Below are 21,366 nucleotides of genomic sequence, written 5' to 3'. Positions count from 1 at the left end.
CCAGCCCGGCAGGGCGAAAAGGATGCATGGACTGCCTCGCCTGGTGGTTTGATTTTGTGCAAACCTAGTAACACTGGCTGGGGCCCCCCGCCCCCTCCTGAGCTCCGCTGGGGGGGGACAGCGAGGGTGGGGGGGGCCCCGAGGCCCCGAGGCCCGACACCCACCTGCCCCCCGGGACGCGCCAGCTCAGGGCTGACGTCCCAAGCTGCTTTGACATTTCTTTTCTCCCCTTTTCATTTGTTTTCTTTTCCTTTTTGTTTTCTCTCTTTCCCCCCGCTCCCTCCCCCTGCTCTCGGGATGCAGCCAAACGCAAGGCTTGGAAACTAAACCGTGTTGGTAGCCTGCGAAATATTTACAGCAGCGGCAGCACCAACACCGAAGGTAACGCCGCGCGCCGCCCGGAGCCGCATGTCCCCTCGTTGTGTCCGCGGACTCATCCCCGCCGTCTCGCCATCTCCCGTCCGTGTGCTTGGTCTTGCCATTCATGTTCCTTTCAGCTTACTTAAATCCTGACCTTTCGCTTCAGTCCTAGAATAGCGATGTTTAAATTACTTCAGAAACCTATTTCTCCTCTTTTTTCTTTCCCTTTATACATGCGGGCACTCAGTGTAATATTTCCCAAGTTATTACAGTTTTTAAAAGTGTGAGTATCAGGTGTAATGATCTGTAGCCAAATACAATAGTGTGCCGTGACATTTAAGTAACAGTCTTAATTTGTTTTGTGGACGCATACTCCATAATGCTCCGTGCAGCTCTAATCCAGAGGCAGCCAGGCCCGGGTCATTTGCATGGGCTGCTATTGTTGTAAATTCAGTATATTGTTGTGTTTCTAAAGGTCGTCTGGTGCCAAAGTTCACAAATTGACTTGCGTTGCTTTTTCCACTGGAGACAGCCACCACTGCTTTTGTATAATAGCAGATTGAATTTTTCCCACCTTCATTTGAACAACACAATTATAAATTGCCTTTTTTTTTTTATGATTACAAATGTCAAGGGTCAGAATTATTTTGATGCCAGGCAGAGGAAAACCACCATCAGCCCAAGCGCTTGTAAGGGAGGCTGGTGCACAATGCGTACGATGCAAAATAGGTCACAATCCAGCGATCTTGGTATAATAGGGGGACATTTTTTTTCACTTAAGTGCAGGCCAAATGGGTCAAGTAATCGCAAGCTCGTGCCCTAACACTAATTGACTTATTTGGGGATGATTATAACTGTAATATTTTTCTTAATGTCACTGTTTTCTGGGCTGTTGATTTTAGCGATTGCCAAGCAGTGGCATTAAATCTCTTGTAAATTTTAAATTGCACACTATTTCTGTAAACAAGTCCCTCTCTTCACATCCCGATCATTAACCTTTGCTGATTTATATCACCATCCTCTTTTTCTTCCTTCCACAATTACTCCTGTCTTGCCGCTGAAAGCCCTGTTCTCAGCCAGGAAAAGAAAAAATGAATCTGGAAAACAAAACTACATTTTCACGATGGCTTGTTAAAGACCTATTTTTTAATCATGATTTTTTTTTCATTCCTCAAAGGGAAATTGTCATCTGTTAAGGTACCAGTGGAGCTTGACCCCCCTTAGTATCTTCTTTCAAAGCATTCAGTCAAGAAAGACAAAACGAGAGGGAAAAATAATAGAATTTGAGGAACAGTCACACGCAATATCATTTTTTGTCGTATTTTTAAGGGTGTTAAATATATTCGTTCACTATTTAGTGTTAGTTTTTCGACTTAGGCTGCATATCATTTCTTTTCCCCGTGTCCTTTTCAAATATGTTTTTCTTTTGTGTGTGTGTATGCATTTGTCACAACAAATTTGTTGATTGACTTCCGGCCTTTAAGAAAAAAAAAAAAGGTGACGTCTGGTTTTCCATGTGGTCGTATACAAAGTTGGGGGACAGTGAGGAAACAGTTCCCTGGGACTTGCTGACAGCCCTTCCTGGAGACAGTAGTGGGCTGTAGCCCACGACAGCTGTGACGATGTGCAGAAGTGGGAGCTTCTCACCTTGACCAAGCAGGTAATCTGCGGCGTCTGCCCTGCCCAGCTCCCCTGGCTGGGGACCGACAGCGGTGTGTGCTCCTCGCTGGGGTCCGTCAATACAGATAAGGCTGCATGTCAGGGCCCCTCAGTCGACTGCCAACAGCTACTGAAGGCAGTCCCAGGGATATTGGAGCAAATAATGACCACAGAGCCAATCCTCCCTCCCATTTTCTCTCATTTCCATTCAGCGTTGAGTTACGTCTGTGAATCTTCAATTTAGTGACATGATCATTCTTTATTTACTTTGGGTTTAAGATAATTCTGTATGCACGCAATCTCATTTCATACCACTTTTAGTCGAGTATTCCTGAATCCGTATAATTACAGAAACTATCAAAATGCCTTTCTGACCTCGTCTTTTGCTATGTGATCTCATCACATGTCCTCTGTCTGTAAAATGATCCTCTATGAAAATTCACACCCTGAACATTCCAAGGTTCGTGTCACCTGAGGCCTTGAGTGTTCCGCTAAACATACCCATCCCCAGACGGAGTATTTTTTTTAAGCGGTCCATTTGTGTAATGTATTCAGAGGTGCCCCCAAAACACCAAAAGTACAGTTGACTCCCGAGATCCCTGGAGAGAGAGTGGGAACCTGAGTTTCGGGCGTTAGGGGAGGGCACACACCGTGAGCCAGGCGCCGTGCGAGGAGTGTGTCTACTCCTCTGAGCAGTCCTCAGCATGACCCAGGACAGGGGCACCCACACCTCCCTTTCCAGATCCAAGGAGTGCAGCTCAGGTGTTACGGGGTGTTGCCTGGAAGCTCAGGTTGGCGGGAGACGGGCAGGATCAGGATCAGGATTTGGACCTGGTGATCTCACTCCAAAGCCCTTTTTCTCCTGTGTCTACTCTTTCCCGATCCCTGGCCTACATTATTTCAGCAAATCCACACAGTACCCTGCTGGTAGGTATCCTGTTGGAGATGGGAAATTGGGGTTCGGGAGGCAGAACGCATGCCCAGATAGCTCAACTCCAGGACCTGCTCCTGGATCCTCATGGAAAGGGTCAATGGATAGTTGTTGGGAGCGGATAAGACAAATTATCCAGAGGGACACCTAGGTGGCTTAGTCGGTTAAGTGTCTGCCTTTGGCTCAGGTCATGATCCCAGGGTCCTGGGATCGAGTCCCGCATCAGGCTCTCTGCTCCGCGGGGAGCCTGCTTCTCCCTCTGCCTCTGTCTCTCATGAATAAATAAATAAAATCTTTAAAAAAAAAAAAAAGACAAATTATCCAGAACTAATGACGGAAACACACAAGATTAGAAAACAAACAAAAATATGCTCTCTTCCACTTTTTTCAGTCCATCAGGGTTAGTTATCTCGGAAACCCAAGATGGAAACCTGATTTTTATGTATATGTCTGATATTGGACTATTTTTTACATCACTGTTACTTTATAAAAATTCTACTCTTTGCCAAGGTTGGTGAAATTTAAGTTTCTTCAACAAGAACGAACTTTCATTCTGCCACCTCAGAGGTTTTGAAATGGGACGGAAGATCTGTTGATGATGGGATTCTCCAGTCCGTCGCTGCCTCCGAGCCCAAGGGAGAACGACCGCCACGTCAGGCGGCTGAGGCCAGACTTGTAGATGTTCAGGTCCATGGTCAGCGTCTTTCCAAGGAAGAACAGAGGGCTGAGCAGAAGGTGGACGCTGTGTCAGGAGACGTGGAAGGAGGGAAGGAAGGCCTGTCAGATTGTGTGTAAGCAGCAACACCCCAGAGCGGGGCCACACAGAATGCCTGCGCTGTCTTTCCCCGCACACCCGGAGACAGGTGGGATTATCATCCCCTGCGAGACGGGGGACCAGAGGGACTCTTCCAGGACATGCGGTAAAGCATAAATGGGTAAAGGAGAGATGTGTTGGAGAACAAGGGGTGTTTCTTGGGGTGCCAGGCCCACCCACATTTTGTGAGCTGAACAAGCCACTTTGTACTATAGGTGATGCTCACGCCCAGGACCCAGCCAGGTTCAGTATTAGCCTGAGTCCCCGTTCAACCCTGTCTCAAGTTGCAGTTCTGTGGATCTGGGACTTGCCCCAGAGACGGGCCTGTGAAACCTGTTTGCATGGCCTCCCTGCACCACAGTGGGCCAAACGGAGGCACCCAGAGGTCCCCGGCACTGTGGTCACAAACAGGCCCCACGTAGAGAAACACAAGCCTTTTGGAGAGCACCAGCCAGCTCGCCTGCTTGCCTTGGACCTCCATCTGTGTCCCTCCTGCCCTGGATGAGCGGGACAGTCCCTGTTCACCACCCGGTGCTCCCGGTTGTGGTGCTGAGACATCCATCTCCTTCAGGTCGAGGCAAACAGATGACAAGCGCATGCTTACGCACTCACACCCAACACAGTGACGAGCTTGCCGGGGTCTCGGGTCCCTGCCCTGCATGGGTCTGGGGCAGAGGGAGAGGGGATGGGCTTGCAGTCAGGCCAGGGATGTTGGACGAAGACCCTGGCACAGAGTGAGGGAAGATATGTTCCAGAGGAGGCCCGGGGTGCCCTGCGGGTTAGTGGAGAGCAAAGCTCCATGCGATGGAGGGGGTCGGGAAAGGCTTCGTGGTCTCCGGGACTCAACAGGAGCCACAATGGACTGCAGCACTGAACACTTTGCTGGCATCCTGCATCCCAGCAACCCTGGGGCGGGGGGGTGGGGGGGCGTATCCTCCACATTTTACAAAAGGAGAAACTGAGGCATGGGGAAGGGCAGTCCCGTGCCCCCAGAAAGCACCCTGACAGGTGGACCCTGCACTGGGCCTGAACCCCGGACGGGGGCTCCGTAACAAGCGTAGAGCACACAGAGGCTCGAGCAGAGAGGTGTAGACATGTAGACGCCCTGCTCGGGCCGCGACCTCCGTGGACAGCCCTCACCACAGGGAGGGAAACGAGGCTGCTGTGCTGTAGCTGGTGTGATCTCTTGTTGTGTTCTTCTGTGATCTCTGGGTCCAGCCCCAACCCCCGGACGCCATTGTCTGAGGCTGCCTTCAGCACTCAGACACAGGGCTCTCGGCTCTAAGTCACTTCGGATACTTGCGGTCCCACAGCAATTCTCGATGAGAAAGTCTGCAGACCCTGTGTTTGTGAGTGGCAGTGTGGACAGTGCTTCTGAGCCCCAACTCGGAGCCAGATGGTCTGGGTCCAGTTCCGGAGTCTCCACGGCACCTCGGCCCCCTGTCTGCAGGCCGGGGAGACGGTGCGTTAACATACCCGGAGGCAGGTCGCTCAGCATCCACACCCGCCACTGCCAGTCCCTGCCTCGTGTCAGGAGCGCCACGGATCCTGTCATCAAGGAAAACTCAGGGCTTGAGAAACACGGACGTGGCGAGGAGCAGAGGTTCAGCAAGAGATGTTTCCCTGAAAGTGCAAGAGGGGATTTGAAATCAAACCTCCTTTTTTCCAGACTTTGAAAGCTACCTCTCCCCACTCCGTTCACTGTCATCCTCAAAGGAGTCACCAAATATAGACATTTGGCTCTGGGAACAGACACGCCTGAGCCGATCCCAGTTCTGCCAGTTCCCAGCTGTGTGGGTTCCGATGCCCTGCTGGGTCTCTCCTCCCCCTGCCTCGTTTTCTTCCCCCAGAATGAAGACAATGAAACCTACCTCGAAGGATGATGGGAGAGAAAGCGAACGGACACGCACAAAGCCCTGACCTCAGAGCTGGGCCCATGGTCGGGGTGACCACAGGGCTCACTGTGAAATTGTTAGAAAGACTTATTTAATAGGAAAATAACTCCCAAGAACAGTCTGCGGAGAGTATCCATGGCACCATTTTCTAGCCGGTTGAGTTAGTATTAGTTGAGGGCAGGATCAGCCAAAGCACGCACTGGTCAGTGATGAATGGCACAGATTAAGAACTTGTGCAGATAAATTAAGATTGGAGAGACCCTTTCAAGGGAAGTTAACTCCAGAATTGACTTTCTGGGGAGAGAAACGAGGTTGCTTGTCTTTCCAGCCCTCAACTTTTCAAAGGGTGACCTAGACACTCGACCAGCCCCGTGAGGAGCAGTAGCTGGGGGCATCCCCGGGTCCAGCGCAGGGCCCGCCCGGGCATGGCAGAGCCCGCACACTCCATCCACCAGATCGGGGACCCTGGAAAGCAATGAACGCAAGTTAGAATGAGTAACAAATGGTAAACGCGCAGAGCACTGCTTAGGAACCAGATGAATCACAACGGATGCCTCTGGGTTTCTTTTCTCTTTCTAAACCAAGAGCTTGGGCCTCAGGCTTTCCTGGGTGCCTGGGCCATGAGCAGGTGCCAGGAAGATGCTCGCACATCCGTCTTCTCCATCCTCAAGTGTTTGCAGTTTGGGATCTGACCATTTATTTTTCAGGAGCTTTGTCTTAGGTACTCTCCCTAATTTAAGAAATGCCTGGCACCCCATGGCTCTGGAAGCCAAAGCTAATAGAATGGGGTTTCGTGGTGCCTGGCTCTCTCTAATGTAATCTTCCCGCGGCAGTAGCGATAAACATCCCTAACTTTGTGACCTCCCTCCGGGGACTCGCTTCTTCACAGAATTAATTCTGCTCGTGTCCTAAACTAAGCCACAGAACAATACCTCTGTTGGACTCTGGGCTAAACAAAGATATTTACCGAATTCAGAGCTTGCAAAAATATTTACCTGAGAACCACAAACTGCATGTGTTCATAATGACCAGAAATAATGGTGGGGTTTTTTTTTTGTTTTGTTCTGTTTTTTTCCTTTCTGCTTAAAATTAACTTCTGGAGCAGGAGGGAGTGTTTTTATATGTATTATTTAGTGGCCATGGGTCTTGGTTCTGCACAAGCCTGGACCGTATTCTTCAGGCTTTCCTTCACATTTATTGCGTCCTACAAAAATGGGAGAAATATTGAAGATAAATAAAAACTGACTTTTTATATTATGGTGGGTTTGGCTGAAACCTTAAACGTGTGGTTTTCGTAATGGAGTAAAATATCTAGATCACATGCCTATGTAATACATGCTTTGGAAGCAGAAATATCTTAGTATTTTACAAAATGCATGGCTCAAAAAATTAGCATAAAAGCCTGGGGCTGCACACAACATAACCTCGAGTAATCTCACAGTGCGCAGATTATGGTAGACCCGGAGACGGGCAGAAAGGCAAATGCATCCCCTCCCGGTTTCCAACTTTGGCCAACTGACAGTGGCTGTGTGGAGAGTTGCGTTGGGAAGGATTCTGAGGCTGCGTCAGGCTCTTCGGGATCCATTATGGATGTCTTTCCTGGCAAAAGACAGGGAGGGACAGCACGCCTCTGTCATCCTGGTCCAGCCTCGTGCCTCCCTCACACTTGAAGCTGAGATCAAAGGGTGGGATGGGCAGCTGGTGGCTCCCAGTCGGCAGGTGGCAGGGCAGGAAGGGCAGGAGAGGGAAGCACATTCCCGAAGAGGACCCCAAAATCGGAAGGATGTGAAGAAAAGACAACATGGCATTTCAGGCAAAAACTGGGAGAAACCCACTGCTACACTCACTTGGTAATGAAGAAAAAAACGACTGGGCCAAACGTTGAAGTCACTATTAACCTGTTAATCCGGGTACTGTGGTATATCCTAAAACGAAAGCCCTGATTCTTTACCAGCGGAGGTCTGGAGTGGAGAAGACAGCTGCTTCCCTGCCAAGTCGTGGCTCTTTCACTGTCGGAACACTCTTCAACGGTGAGCACCTGGGAACCCTCGGGCCCCGTGGGTCCTGGACCCCTCCCTCGGCCGCCGCTTCGAGGGCACATGTCTCCCTTCCGTGCAGAACGTCTCACCGCTGCACAGCTGAGAGGACACATTCTCATCCCATGTTTGTCGTGAACTGTGCCCGGAAGGACACTCGGCCTCATGGATAGCGCTGAGCACGGGGGGCCTGGGTTCCAGGTTAGTGGAGGCCCCCACGAGAACGGACTCCGATTCCCCGTCCTGCCAGCGAAGACAGCTACGGACACGCTGAGTCCTTCCAAACCCAGAAGAGGTATCCTTGCTCATGTCACCCCTGCCTCTCCCAGCTTCGAGCCATCGTGCATCCCCTGGGCACAGGGGTCCGGATCGCCTGGGCCTTGGCAAGAGCACAGTGCGGTTGCTCTGTTCCCCAGATCCAGCCCTGGAGACATGCACGCATCTGTCCTGGCTCTTTTCCCCTTCCACCTGCTTGCCCAAAACGCGCCCCTGGTCCAAGCCATCTCCTATTGCAAACAGCTTCCAAATGTAGAACAGTTGCAGCCGCTTTGAGTCCGTTAACCCTTTGTCTGCTAAGACCCCGCAAAAATAATTGATGACTGATTGGCCCATTAACCTTTAAAAAAAAAAAAGTTTGACAGCCCAGACTTGGGTAATGAGGAGGGATTCCTCGTGAAATCAGTCTGATGGCTGAGTTGCTTGCCCCTAAGGAGGCAAAATTAGCCCCATGGGGCCTCGTCTGCATAGAAACTGGACGCAATTAGTGTAATATCCGGTGTTATTAATGTCGTTTGGAATAATTGGGCAGGTTGATTTCGACAGGTTCATGGCGCTAAAATACTATTATAGTGGACCTCTCCGCAGCTAACTGTTAAACACGGAAAACTGTTCAAATCCCTGCGAGCCCAATCACAAAACTTTATTCAACAGCTCAGCCCTGGAATGTCACGCCGTGCGACAATGCAGTTCTTCATCCCGAGCTGCGGGTGCGTGGCGCCTCTGATTTCCCAGCCCAGGGGCCGCAGACCGAAGGCTGCCGGTGACGTGTGCGTCCGAAACGAAGGAGCCCACTCGTGACGTCCATGCCAGCAGGCCTTCTGACAACCTGAGTTCTATTTCTACAGGATGAGTTAAATATAAGCCGCTGTAATTGTCGTGAAGAGTCGGTTTGTATTAGTGAAAGGAAGCCACTTGAAAGGAAAAAGAGCAAGTGTACGTTCATGGGGTCCACGTGCCCGCTCTTCACATTTTAAATGAGGGTGGCAGTGAAGAGTAATGTTCGGTCTCTTTCTGACTGATTGGCCTCCCACTGCCAATTATTGTTTTTGTCATTTTTTTATCTAGTTGCCTGTAACTAAAATATCACCGTGCCCCTTCATTATGGGATGGAATCCTGCTGGTCCATTGGTGATTTGAATAAGGCCATATCGTTGGATCCAAATTCATTTCAGGACATGAGGAGGAACGTATTCGTGGACGTCCGTACAGAAGAAGGGGAAATATTTGGGTCCAGAAATCTAGAAAGCTCTTTATTTAATGGGTGTCAACGGTCACTGCTATAAGCAAGGATTAAGTCTAGAGATTTACTAGGTGTTGACCCTAGTAGGAGGGCCAGTTAGCGGATTGGTGTCTTCCACCAGAGCGAGGTCTTCTGTCCCCAGGATGAGTCAGGACTGGGTTTGGAAACAGGTGGCTACAGCTGGCTAGAGGGACCCCTGCACCCAGGAGCCTGGAGGGCATCAGGCGCCCGTCCTACTCCGCCTCCGTCCCCAGCTTTTCCTTGGCGTGGTGGGGGCAAGGTGCCCGCACCTGTGGGACACATCTAGACAGGTCCCCGGTAAGAGAGGAAGGAGCTCTGCGGCCCCTGCCCGGGTATGAAAACCAGAGACGGAAACCCTCACGCATGCCCCCCCCCCCCCCCACTAGAACAGAGCACAACCGCCGAGACTGTCACATGCTCCGATGGTCCTGGTGTATGTGGGACTGTCCTTCCTCCCGGCACTGACCCATCACTGAAGATGGCAGCTGGACCGTCCCTGGCCTGTGACTGCCACATCCAGGGCATCCTGTCACAGGAGCTGTGACAACAGCAGGGCAGATGCATGTCGTCCCATCCCCTGGCATTCTCCAGACGTGACCAGCTTAAAAGAATGGATCCTCGTGACAAACTGGGTAGAGGTTTCTGGGAAATTCCTTTTAAAAGACCCCCCGCCTTGCTCGTCTGACACAGGTAGCAAGGAAAAGTAGCAGAAGGGGTACTAGGAAGAGGGGAGACCCTTCCAGCTCCCACTGGACACCCCCTGAGAGAGTTCCTTTTCCTTTAGAAGTTTGTTTTCAAGAAACAAAGAAAGAGCACTTCCGGCCGCTTTAAAGAGAGAAGAGTAATTAAAGGTAATGAGATGATGCCAATAGGGTCTCAGTATCTGTCCTGACACAGAATCAGAGCCTGACCACACTGCATTTTATATTTATTACTCCATGCAGTAGATTCTTTGCAAAGAAACAAAGTATCCCTTCATGGAAATTACACGGCACATGACTAAAAATGCAATTGCTCTGTAATCCTTGTTCTTATTTTGTTTTAATCTTGGGAGGCAGGGAAAAGTCATATGGCAGATATAATTCAGTTCTGAAATTCTGTGTCTCTGAGTGTTAAAGTATTACCCCCTCCCTTCAAAAAATAAAGCCACGTAAAGACAGTATTATCTGGGGAAGCACGTGAGGCTGTAAGCATCAGCTGTACCCCCTGTGAAGACCGCAAGTAGACCCCGTGCACGGGTCTCAACCCCTGATTCGGGGAGCGAGGCATCCCAGCTGCCCAGCTCCTTATAAAGACGACTGGGGTCCCAAATCCAAAAGAAGGCTCGGAGTGGCACCCCCAGTGGAGGTGCCTCTTTTCTGGGACAGCACGGGAGTTCCGTCTGCCTTCTCCACGTGAGCCGGACCCCTCTCCTCCACATAGCCCAGAGGTTTATGTTCGCTGTTCAGCAAGGAGCCCCATCAGTGTGGCCCACCTGGCAGATGCCAGCCCAGCGCCAAAGGCACCATCATCTCCATTTGGAGGCCATTCTGGAGCCTGTGTGGGCAAGACTAGAGGGCCCATCTTCTGCCACATCTAGGCCCAGCGGTTGAGCTAAAAGAGAAAACTTGCCCAAAGAAGTCTTTGTCAGTGTTTGACTGCATATCGAGCTATGGCTCGGAGTGAGTCGTGTGGGAGGCCAGTCCTGGGGCTCCCACCTGCCCTGTGACTCCCGGGGCTTCTGTCCGTGCTTCCAGACACTTTAGAAACAGCACGCCCACAGATGTCACAGTGACCACACTTACTGTGACACCACACTTCGTCCTCATTTGTGGCTTCATTATTTCTGTAATTGTGTGCCTTCCCGGGCTGGCAGTCACCCCACCGGCCTTCCCGTGGACAAAGCACAGAATCTCCGATGAATTGGAGTTTTGAGTGTTGGCACCGTTGGTTCTTCATTGGGTCATGAAACTTACTTGTGCTTTCCAGGGTTGTTGGGGCTACCCCTCGACCTCACCTTGCCAGCCCCACACCTCTGCTCGAGAGCCCGTGTCCACCAGGCTGGGTCACAGGATGTCTTGCATCCATTTGCTCTTTGCTTTGCTGAACCTTATTGGTGTTTCATTACAATTAACACGCCCAGCCAGGGTCTCAGCTTCCAGGAGAGAGGCCTGAAGCCCTGTGGCCGCTTGCACACTCTGCTTCATCCATCACCTCGAAACTCAGGGTAGGGTCTGCTCTTTAACACCTGTTATGAGTGACTACAGATTCCAGTGATCCTTTATATTGTTACTTTAACAATGAAGTTAACTGGGCTTATTCATGGTTCTTTGTATCCTTCCCTATCTCACAGATGGAAAGAAATATATTTGTAAACAGATATATTTATATGATTTGTTTTATTCTAGTGTACAGAAATGCAACTAACATTTCTTTATATTGGTCTTATATACTGTCAGTTTACTAATTGTTGTTCTTATTTCTCATATATCTAAATTACTTGTGGTTTCCTATGTAAACAGTCCTGCAATCCATGAAATTTTTTCTTTCTAGAGTTTAGATCTTCTATTTTTCTGTTTCATCTTATTGCATTGGCCAGCAGGGTTGAACAAAGGTTGTTACAGTGAGCATCTTTGCCTTGAGCACCCTTGAACTGATATGAAGTGATTGCTTCTAACAGTTCATCATTAAGAATAGTGATGCTGGGGCGCCTGGGTGGCTCAGCCGTTAAGCGTCTGCCTTCAGCTCAGGTCATGATTCCAGGGTCCTGGGATCGAGCCCCACATCGGGCTCCCTGCTCTGCGGGAAGCCTGCTTCTCCCTCTACCACTCCCCCTGCTTGTGTTCCCTCTCTCGCTGTGTCTCTCTCTGTCAAATAAATAAAATCTTTAAAAAAAAAAAAAAAGAATAGTGATGCTATGGGGTTCGATAGGTACTCTTTGTCCAATGTAAGGGGGGTTCCCTTCTAGTTTGATAAAAGATTTCAGTCATATTTCTTTTTATTTTTTAATAATTTTTTAAATTTTAATAATTTTTTATTACGTTAGTCACCATACAGTATTTATTTTTCTTATTTAGCTGTTTCCCCCTTCTGATTTGGAAGGTGCACCTTCTACTTCTTTTCTTGTAGAGATTGACCCTGATACTCTATCATATGTGCCTAATGTTCGTCCTCCACCCCTTGCAGAGGAGTATGCCACCCGAGAACACATTGGTTCCAATGTCCTCACCCCACCAGCCTGTCTCTGGTACTTTCAAATGAGACTTTATTCTCAGAAGTAGTATTTGACATAATTTTCGCTTAGATGCATCTACATCTCTATCTGTTCACCTGTTCACCAATCCTTCCCCAGCTCTGACCTTGTTTTCTGGATGCTTTTGAAGCATATTTGTTAGTAACTCCTTTAGCAAGGGTCTGTTGGTAATAGACTCTTCCCATTGTTGTGTTTTTTTTTTTTCTTTTTTTTTTTTTAAGATTTTATTTATTTATTTGACAGAGAGAGACACAGCGAGAGAGGGAACACAAGCAGGGGGAGTGGGAGAGGGAGAAGCAGGCTTCCCACTGAGCAGGGAGCCCGATGTGGGACTCGATCCCAGGACCCTGGGACCATGACCTGAGCCGAAGGCAGACGCTTAACGACTGAGCCACCCAGGCGCCCTTTTTTTTATTTTTCTACATAAAATATATTCCACTCTTTCTTCAAAGAAGGTTTTCCTGGGTTCCACATCTAGACTGACTTTATTTTCTCCCAAGACTCGAGGATATTATCCCTCTTACAGTTTCGATTGTTGCTCTTGAGATATCTGTCATCCATATGGCTGCCATTTTTTTTAAGAGCAATCTGCCTTTTCTTGCTTTGTGTTATTAAGGGCCTTTTCTTGTCTTTGGTTTTCCACAGTTTTATAAGCTTCTGGTGTGGTTTTCATGGCTGTGATCCATCCTGGTAGGTGCTGTTTCCCGTGTCTAGAGCCCTGTATCATTCACAGTCCTGTGAGGCTCCCACCATTTGCCCGGTGGTCTGGCGTGCGTCACACCTTCCACATACCCCGTCATCTCTGTTCCACAATGTCCTCACTCCTTCCTCTGTTCAGTCTCTCCAGGTCTGTCGTCTGGCTCTTCACTCCCCCACCCCATCCCCTCACAGCTCCTCCTTCACCCTGGGGGGGGGGGGGGGGCGGGCGGGGAGTCAGGGCTTGTTTTGTTAACCGCTATCATTTGAATTTCCAAAAGAGCTACCCTTTTTTCTGATCTGCCTGATCAATTTTCATGGTTTCCTTTTGCTTGAAAATTTAGGATTCCATTTTTTGTGTTTCTTTATACATTTCACGCATAGTTACTTTAAATTCTGTATCCGTAATCCTTTGGATCTAAATTTACTGTCCTGTTTTCTGTGTGTTTAGTGTCTTGGTTTTGAGTTCACACGTGGTTGATCTTTGTGGAAAGCTTTCCTTGGGAGGAGATGCCAGGAGCCAAGGAGGCTATGCAAACCTGGGGCCCGTATCCCCTTCCCGTCCTGATTGCTGGGTGGAGGTCTCTCAAGTTTCTCTCTCCCACCTTATTATGATCTTATTTATTGTGCCACCAAAGGTTTTTTCCCCCTAGGGTGGCGTTCACTTGTAGGCATTTAGCACTCAGTGCTCTCTGTTCTGGCATCTTAATTCTTGGGGACTCGAGGAGGGAGGAGAGAGGGTAGGCTAGGGGCTGGGAGATTAGGCCATCAGTGCGATGACAAGTACGTTTTGTGGAGAAGCCCTGCACACGTCTGTCCTCCATACTGCAGGGCAGTATGGTTGGAAGAGGCCATGGAAGCCACACCCAGGCCTGTGCTCCCCTAGGAGGAGCATAGCACACAGTTGTTACACGGAAAACTCTGAGGGACCCTGCCGGCTGAGCCAGAGCCAGGGAAACAGTTAACTGAGGGCTGATCTGGGTGATTTTTGAAGGTTTATGACTAGAAATAGCATTGTAACCATTAAGAGAAATAGCGAAAACCAAAGAGGAGCATTTGGAGATTATAGCAGATCTATCTCATGCATATTAATTTGATGCGAGGACAAAATATTTAAAGAATATCTGTGGGCATTTTTTAAATCCCCCAAATGATTGGATCTGGGGGGTCAGAGCTAAAGATCTGAGAATTGTCCACGTATATCAGAAGTGACTGGGGCGCCTGGGTGGCTCAGTTGGTTAAGCGACTGCCTTCGGCTCAGGTCATGATCCTGGAGTCCCGGGATCGAGTCCCATATCGGGCTCCTTGCTCAGCAGGGGGTCTGCTTTTCCCTCTGACCCTCCCCCCTCTCATGTGCTCTCTCTCTCATTCTCTCTCTCAAATAAATAAATAAAATCTTTAAAAAAAAAAAAAAAAGAAGTGACTGTCTACGCTTTGGAAGGAAATGAACTCTCAGGAGCGGTGAGGGGGCGGGGAGGCCATGAACTAAACCGGGGTATATATTCACCGGTGGTCGGCAAAGGAGGGCCAGGAAGGAAGAAGCAGCAGCTGTGATGTACAAGCTAGAAAGAGAACTCTGGCTGAGCATGGCAAAGCGATGGCAGGTGTGCCGAGTGCACCCCGGGTTCCCCTAGGGCAGATACTGCTAGCTGAGTGGAGCACTCGTTCTCCAAGAGCCTGCAGCCAGCCCTGGGACCCTTCACACCGATGCCGGGCAGCTGCTCAAAGCTCTCTTGTTACAAAACGTTGAGAACTGTCCTGCTTCCCTCCCACAGCGTCTCAGAGTAGGAAGGGCCCACGGGTCATCTCTGAGAAGCTGAATTTCCTCCAGGCTCCCTCTGAAGAGGACGCACTAGGGGGGATTCACTTCTCAAGGGTGTGGCGTCCCAGAGTTGGCTGTTGCATCCGCAGATAGTGCGCAAATACAGACAGGAATGTTGGGTGGCATAGAAGATGCTAGAAAAGGAAACTTGCGTCCAGTCCAAGTAGAGGGAGAAGACAAGTGGTGGGATTGACTTTGAAAGTGATGGAGAAGCCACAGAGGAGATGCTGTAGGGAGAGTCCCATTTGGAGATTTGCAAGAAATGAAGTCTGACGTTCCTGTCAACAGTTAACTGTATTTACTCCCATGAGTCGATTTTGCATACCTAGGTAAGTCCTGTTTACGTAATTAATAGGACGAAGCCAACTCTGCTCTCGCAGTTGAATTCGAAAGTCTGGTCTTTGCAGGAGCTCTTGCGAGTGTTTCAGTGGAGAACGCTCCGTAACAGCTACCGCATTGGAATGAAGCAAAAAATATCGGTGCCCCTGGGCCACAGACCCCCATCAGTATTCTCACTGCTTTGTGCCGAATCATCTGAGGGCATGTGTGTGCCGGTCCCCCCCAGACGATGTCTCCCGAGTGCTGGAACCCTTCCCCCCCCGCCGCCGCTTGGGGCCTGGTAGCCACGTGCCTGAGACATCATCATTGGAAGGCAAGCTCAGTTCTTTCCCTTAGTTCCAGGGCATGTAGCTCGTGATTCTGGCTGGAAGGCTTTGTGGCAGGCCAGTTGTGCAGAAATTTAACTGGGAAGCTACTGGTTGTAAATTTTTTTTTCACTGAGAGGTCAAAAATTCTTGATCAGAAGGACTTTTGTTGTGCATTTGAATTTCACAGATTAAGACAAGTGTGAGCCTGTTCGGTAGATGTAATCAACAGTTGTCACGTTGCATCCACGAATTAGCAAGTTTTCCCGATGGCCTGACTGTGACTTATGTCCTTTCTTATCTCGCCTACCAGTTCACTGGGTGGTTTTGCATAAAATACATGAAGTCAGGGTACTGTCTTACAAAATTCAGTGTAGAAGAGATTTGTAATTTATAGTGTTAGGACATTAAACCCCATGGATCGAGAAACTAGGCCTTTAAAAATCCACAGATGTGTCTCAGCCAATAATTGCAAGGTGTAATTGTGGGTCAGTCATGGGGAGACCTATTTGTAAGTCACAGCAAGGTTTTAAGGGTCTTTTTTTTTTTAAGATTTTTTTTAATGTTTTATTTATTTATTCATGAGAGTCAGAGAGAGAGAGAGAGGCAGAGGGAGAAGCAGACTTCCTGCCTAGCAGGGAACCCGATGCGGGATTCGATCCTAGAACCCTGGGATCATGACCTGAGCCGAAGGCAGACGCTTAACCATCTGAGCCACCCAGGCGCCCCATTTTTTAAGATTTTATTTATTCATTTAGAAAGAGGGAGAGGCAGAGAGAGAATCCCAAGCAGACTCCACACTGAGCCAGGAATCCGATGTGGGGCTCGATCCCAGGACCCCGAGATCATGACCCCCGCCCAGATCGAGAGTCGGACACTCAGCCAACTGAGCCACCCAGGCACCCCCTCAGTTTTTAAGTTGAAAATCCCAGCAAGGCCGTGGGTGTCCAAGGGCATCCCTGGATGGGGGGACAGACACCCCCCGGCCTTCCCCCCGCCCCGCCCTGTTCCACAGCAGGTGCACTGCTCTGCTTTGTGTAAACACATGGGTCATTTGTTCTCCTGCTCAAGAGCACAATAGATTGGGGTAGAATTTCCGATGCCCTCTCACGTCTGAACTCTTATCACCATCTCTCCAGAACTCGAGCCAAAGAGAGTCAGGGAGCGTGGAATGCACACATACATACCCTGCAAGCAAGCAGGAGACACCCCCCCACCCCGCCAGCTGAGGCTCCCATGTCTCTCAATGCCTTCCGGGGACCCTGCCCTTGCTCTTCATGGGGCATCTCCTTCAGCCCCTTCCCCGAGCTCTGCCGGGTCTTCTCCACATGAAGCCCAGCTTGGCCCCTTTTGGGGTTCAGCCAGGGCCAGGCCTGACCCACACTCGGCAGCTGCGCCCCACAGTGCGCCCACATCACAGGAGATTTTAACAACTCCAGGATTGTCATAGACCTTTGAGAAGCCGATGGAAGCGCTGGACCCTCTTGTCAGACAAACGTCATTCACATTCCCTGAGACCGGGTGCATTAACAGAAGGCCTTCAGCAGTGGTTTGGCCAATGGACGTACCCACCTTCCCTCCTTCGGGTACTGTTCACAGCTCCCCAGGGGACTAAGTTCTAAAATAGTGATTTTACGTGGAGCACAATACCGTTATCATCAGAATGCGTAAAGATTTTATGTAAAAGTAGCGTGGTCCTGTTTCTAAGGCAGTTGGTGCTCATTTAGGGAAGTGGTTCCCCAGAGCTGGCTGTGCATTAAGAAACTTCCCGTTCCTGGGATCAGGTGGGAGGGTCCATCAGCCACAGTGGCCGAGGCTGCTCCTCTCCTGAGACAGAGGGAAGCAGGGAAGGACATGATGCGCGGAACAGCCTCCTTGTCTCGGGGCTGAGGGGCTCCAGGGGGGCAGGGCTCTGAGCGAGCAGCCTCAAGAAGGGCGGGGCTGACCTGGACAGCAGGGAGCTGGGCGAAGGGCAGGGGCTGGAGGGCAGGGGCTGGGAGGGATGCTCGGGAGCCGAGAGTGTGGAAGATCGGGGCTTGGTGCGGTAGATGTGACCACATGCAGGTGACAGAGTGGTCACCTAGGCAGGGCTCCACTTGGCAGGTCATAGGTGGTTAATAGCTGCTCACGGGGCGATCGTAATGCAGCTGCGTCATGGCCCAGTGACTGGAAACTACGGCTCAAATGAGATGTGCCTAAAACTCCAGCTCGAGATTTCTCCGCAGTTATTGGTAACTGGTCATGCTGTTTATATATGGCGCCCCGTCCCTTTCATCTCCGTGGCAGGAGTGGGGCTAGACGAGAGCAGAGGGTCTCCCGTGGCCCAGGCCGTGTCAGCCTGAGCGGCACACATCACTGAGCGAGTGGATAACACTGTGGAGTAGGCGGCCTTTTCCCCCATGTTAAGGGTAAGGAAGTGCGCCTCGGAGGAGTCAAGTCCGTCCAACGACCCCACAGTGGCAAGTGGTACAGCAGGATTTGATTGCAGGTCCCACTCTTCCCTGTGCAGACGGTCGCCCCGTGGCAGCCGTGATGTCGCCTCAGATCACCTGGAGTCCCACTCACTCTCCAGGTGGAAGACGATGGAGTGAAAGATGAAAGCCTTCCTCACGGGATTGGGTCTTCTGCCATCAGAGAACAGAAACCCCCAGGCATCCCTGTTTGCGGTTGGTGTATCTGTGGATCTACATGCAGGTGCCTGAAAGAAATCAAGACTACTCTGAGATTAGTGCTATTAACTGAATTTTCACCCCCACAGATATCTCCATGGTGCGGTGAGTGCCAGTGTTCTTTTCCCGAGTGGCTTCCTCTGTGCCCAGCACAGAGACACGGACATCACACACTGATTTTCATTTTTCCTCATCCCCCGAGCATTGATTGAAACCCAGCTAAACCGCGCTGGCTTTAGGAACCAAATCTTGCGTGTTGGGAGGTCTGCGGATTCAGATCTCCGCTGTGTAGCCGGCCGGTCCTGTGTGTGCCGCCGGCCCCATGCAGGCGCGATTGAACCCAAAGGCACTTTTATGACCGAGGACGGGCAGAGGGGCTGCGGTCTCATGAAAGCTAAACTCTTCATCTCCACCACTCTGTGTTTCAGAACAAGAAGAAAACTTTGAGTTTATCATCGTGTCCCTCACCGGCCAGACGTGGCACTTCGAAGGCAGCACATATGAGGAGCGAGATGCGTGGGTCCAAGCCATCGAGAGCCAGATCCTAGCCAGCCTACAGTCGTGTGAGAGCAGCAAGAATAAGGTAAGACCCTTGGCCGGCTGCCCCCCGAAATCAAGAGCCACTGATCGTTAAGGGAAGTGGAGGCCCAGAGGAATGCCCGAGGGAGGGGAAGCATCATATGATGTGTGTGATTGACAAGACCCAGTTATCCTTTCTGAGCGAAAAGCTAAATAATTGAAAAGAATAAAAACACTTTGTGTCGATACGTATCAAGTATGAGTATCCTAGCCTAACTGTGTTCCTATGGCAGAACATCCCGTTTTAGATCTTGACTCTCTCAACTAATCCCAAATAGAAAGCATTGACCTTTTTATGGTGGGTGATGGGATCTTTTAGACTCTTGTGGTGTATGCGTTGACATTTACTTTGTTTTACGCAGCATACACTCAGGAGAGGAGAGGGAGGCTTAAAAGATGCACTGTTCTCTCCTCACAAGTGCACAAAATTCAAACCCATGTCAAGTTACAGCACTGAGTCTTGTTACGGATGTAAAGGAAAAGCAGAGGCCCGAAGATGAGCATGCAGGGCGTTTGGGGAGGAGACCGTGTCCATTCTCTAAACTCTGCTGATAAAGCCTGCTCAGTGTTTTATTCAGTAATCGGAGGTGATTCTTTGCAATTGTTCAGCCAGAAAAACAAAACAAACTGTAAGCCACATTTTCTAGACCACTGCCAGTGATATTCCCATTATGGCTTTTTTCTCATTCATTACTTAGTAGCTTGGATGTTCTCAACCCCTTCTCTGGGACATTGTAAAGTCTCAGAGCATGTCGATTTTTCAAACTATGATCAACTAGAAAAGGAGAGAAAGAGCATTGCCCACCGACCTGCACCCTGATTTGTGACCATTTGAAGAAACCTCTGCCAATGATTTATGCTCAGCTTCGGCATTAAGAAGGGAGTCTATCTTTCAGAAAGATGGAGTGTCTTACTTTATTACCCTCTTTAACCAGGGTAAACCAGACCACAGCCGTTATTATTATAATGTAATTTGCTTCTTTTCTTTAAAGGTGTTTTATACCAAGGTGGGGAGAATCAGTGCCTCTCCCTTCTGAGAACCTTGGCTTTACTAACTCACGTCCACAGACAGGGCTCCTGAAGCAAATGCAAGGAAGCTTCTGGATCTCCTCATGGACGGGGATTGACCACATACATCACACGCAAAGCATGGGAATCTAGTTTCAGAACAGGAGTGGGGAGAGCACGTGGCCAAACAGACAGACACATCCTCCAGATTTTGTACACAATCACAGTATTTCACATCATACCTGAATCCATGCCACATCCTCAGGATTCAGGAAGATCTAAATCTCCCGTCTCTTGTTTCCATTTCACGCCCTTGCCGGACTCAGCATCACTTCTGGGCCTGACACAAACACTGGCCTACAATGCTGTCCCTTTCACTAGCCGCGTGTGCTCGGGGTGGGGGGCTCTCTCCCTCGGAGGACTCACGAGCACCAGGGAAGACAGGCTCCCACCTGTTCACCTTGGGTGTTTGCTGAATAGGTGTCAGAGTGCACAGTATGGAAGTCCCATCCAAGGAATAGCTGAAGGGAAAATGCAGACTCAGTTGAGAGTGAGCTCTAAGAAATTTTGGCTGCCTGTGAATAATTCAGGCAGGGGCGTACGTATACGTACATCTGCTGTGAAAGTCAGGTAGACAGACAGACACATCCCTCTGTGCACACATACACACATACTCCAGATGCCAACATAAATTGTTAAATACACTTTGAATCCTGGGATATCCGACCAAAAGGAATAAAATCTTCATAATGCATTATGCTAATTAGAGAATGGAAGCAAAGAAAGTATAATTTATATTATTAGGCAGTAAGCAATCAGTCATCCCACATCAGACGATTTGACATGAGATGATTCAGTTTATAAATTCCGACATAAAAATGAAGCTTGTTTTAAGTGTCCTCTGAAATTTGGGGGTATGCATCGGCAGCCTTTAGGAGCAGTTTGTATCCTGGGGCGCCTGGCTGGCTCAGTTCGGTAGGGCATGCAACTTTTGTTTGACCTTGAGGTCGTGAGTTTGAGACCCACATTGAGCATGGAGCTTACTTAAAAAAAAAAAGTTAGCTTAAAAGCAGCACATACCCTTGTACCTGGCACCTCTGCTTCCAAAAATTTGTCATCAGTAAGTAATGACAAATGCAGGCAAAGTTTTAGCAATAAGTGAGTTCTTTACAGCACTATTTACAGTGGAGAAAAATTGGAAACCACCTAGATGTCCATCAAAGAAAACTTCAGAAAGAAGTTCTTCTAAGCGGCAGGGTGTGCAGCCACTCAAAATGATGACGTGGGAGAATGCGGGGTGCATTGAGAAGTGACCCTGTGTCCCTGGGCTAAAAGTGCACGTTCCAGAGCAATACAGGCTGGCTTTTTTTTAAGTACACATATGTGTACAGATGTGCTTTTAAAAACAGGCTAGAAGAATAGATATCATACTGTCAATAAAACTTAAGTATGGATGATCACATCATAGCTTATAAATTCTT

At 49.4% G+C, this 21,366-nt stretch overlaps 1 protein-coding gene across 7 annotated transcripts in view; it reads left to right on the top strand.

Moving 5' to 3' along the window:
• AGAP1 (ArfGAP with GTPase domain, ankyrin repeat and PH domain 1) overlaps positions 1-21,366 on the top strand; it is a 524,731-nt gene that overhangs the window by 426,338 nt on the left and 77,027 nt on the right. For 4 of the 7 annotated variants that reach the window (XM_035006807.1, XM_035006806.1, XM_035006801.1 and 1 more), the window contains one exon: positions 18,727-18,881. In XM_035006807.1, coding sequence (XP_034862698.1) covers positions 18,727-18,881 — 155 coding nt within the window. Of the gene's footprint in view, positions 1-303; positions 382-18,726; positions 18,882-21,366 lie in introns of all 7 variants that reach the window. The other 3 variants (XM_035006805.1, XM_035006804.1, XM_035006799.1) reach the window with 1 other exon arrangement.

Source organism: Mirounga leonina, unplaced genomic scaffold (assembly GCF_011800145.1).
Source record: "Mirounga leonina isolate KUSES-001 unplaced genomic scaffold, KU_Mleo_1.0 Mir_151, whole genome shotgun sequence".
Lineage (NCBI taxonomy): Eukaryota > Metazoa > Chordata > Mammalia > Carnivora > Phocidae > Mirounga > Mirounga leonina.
The sequence above is the reverse complement of the archived record's forward strand: the minus strand, read 5'-3'. Positions and strand labels throughout refer to the sequence as shown.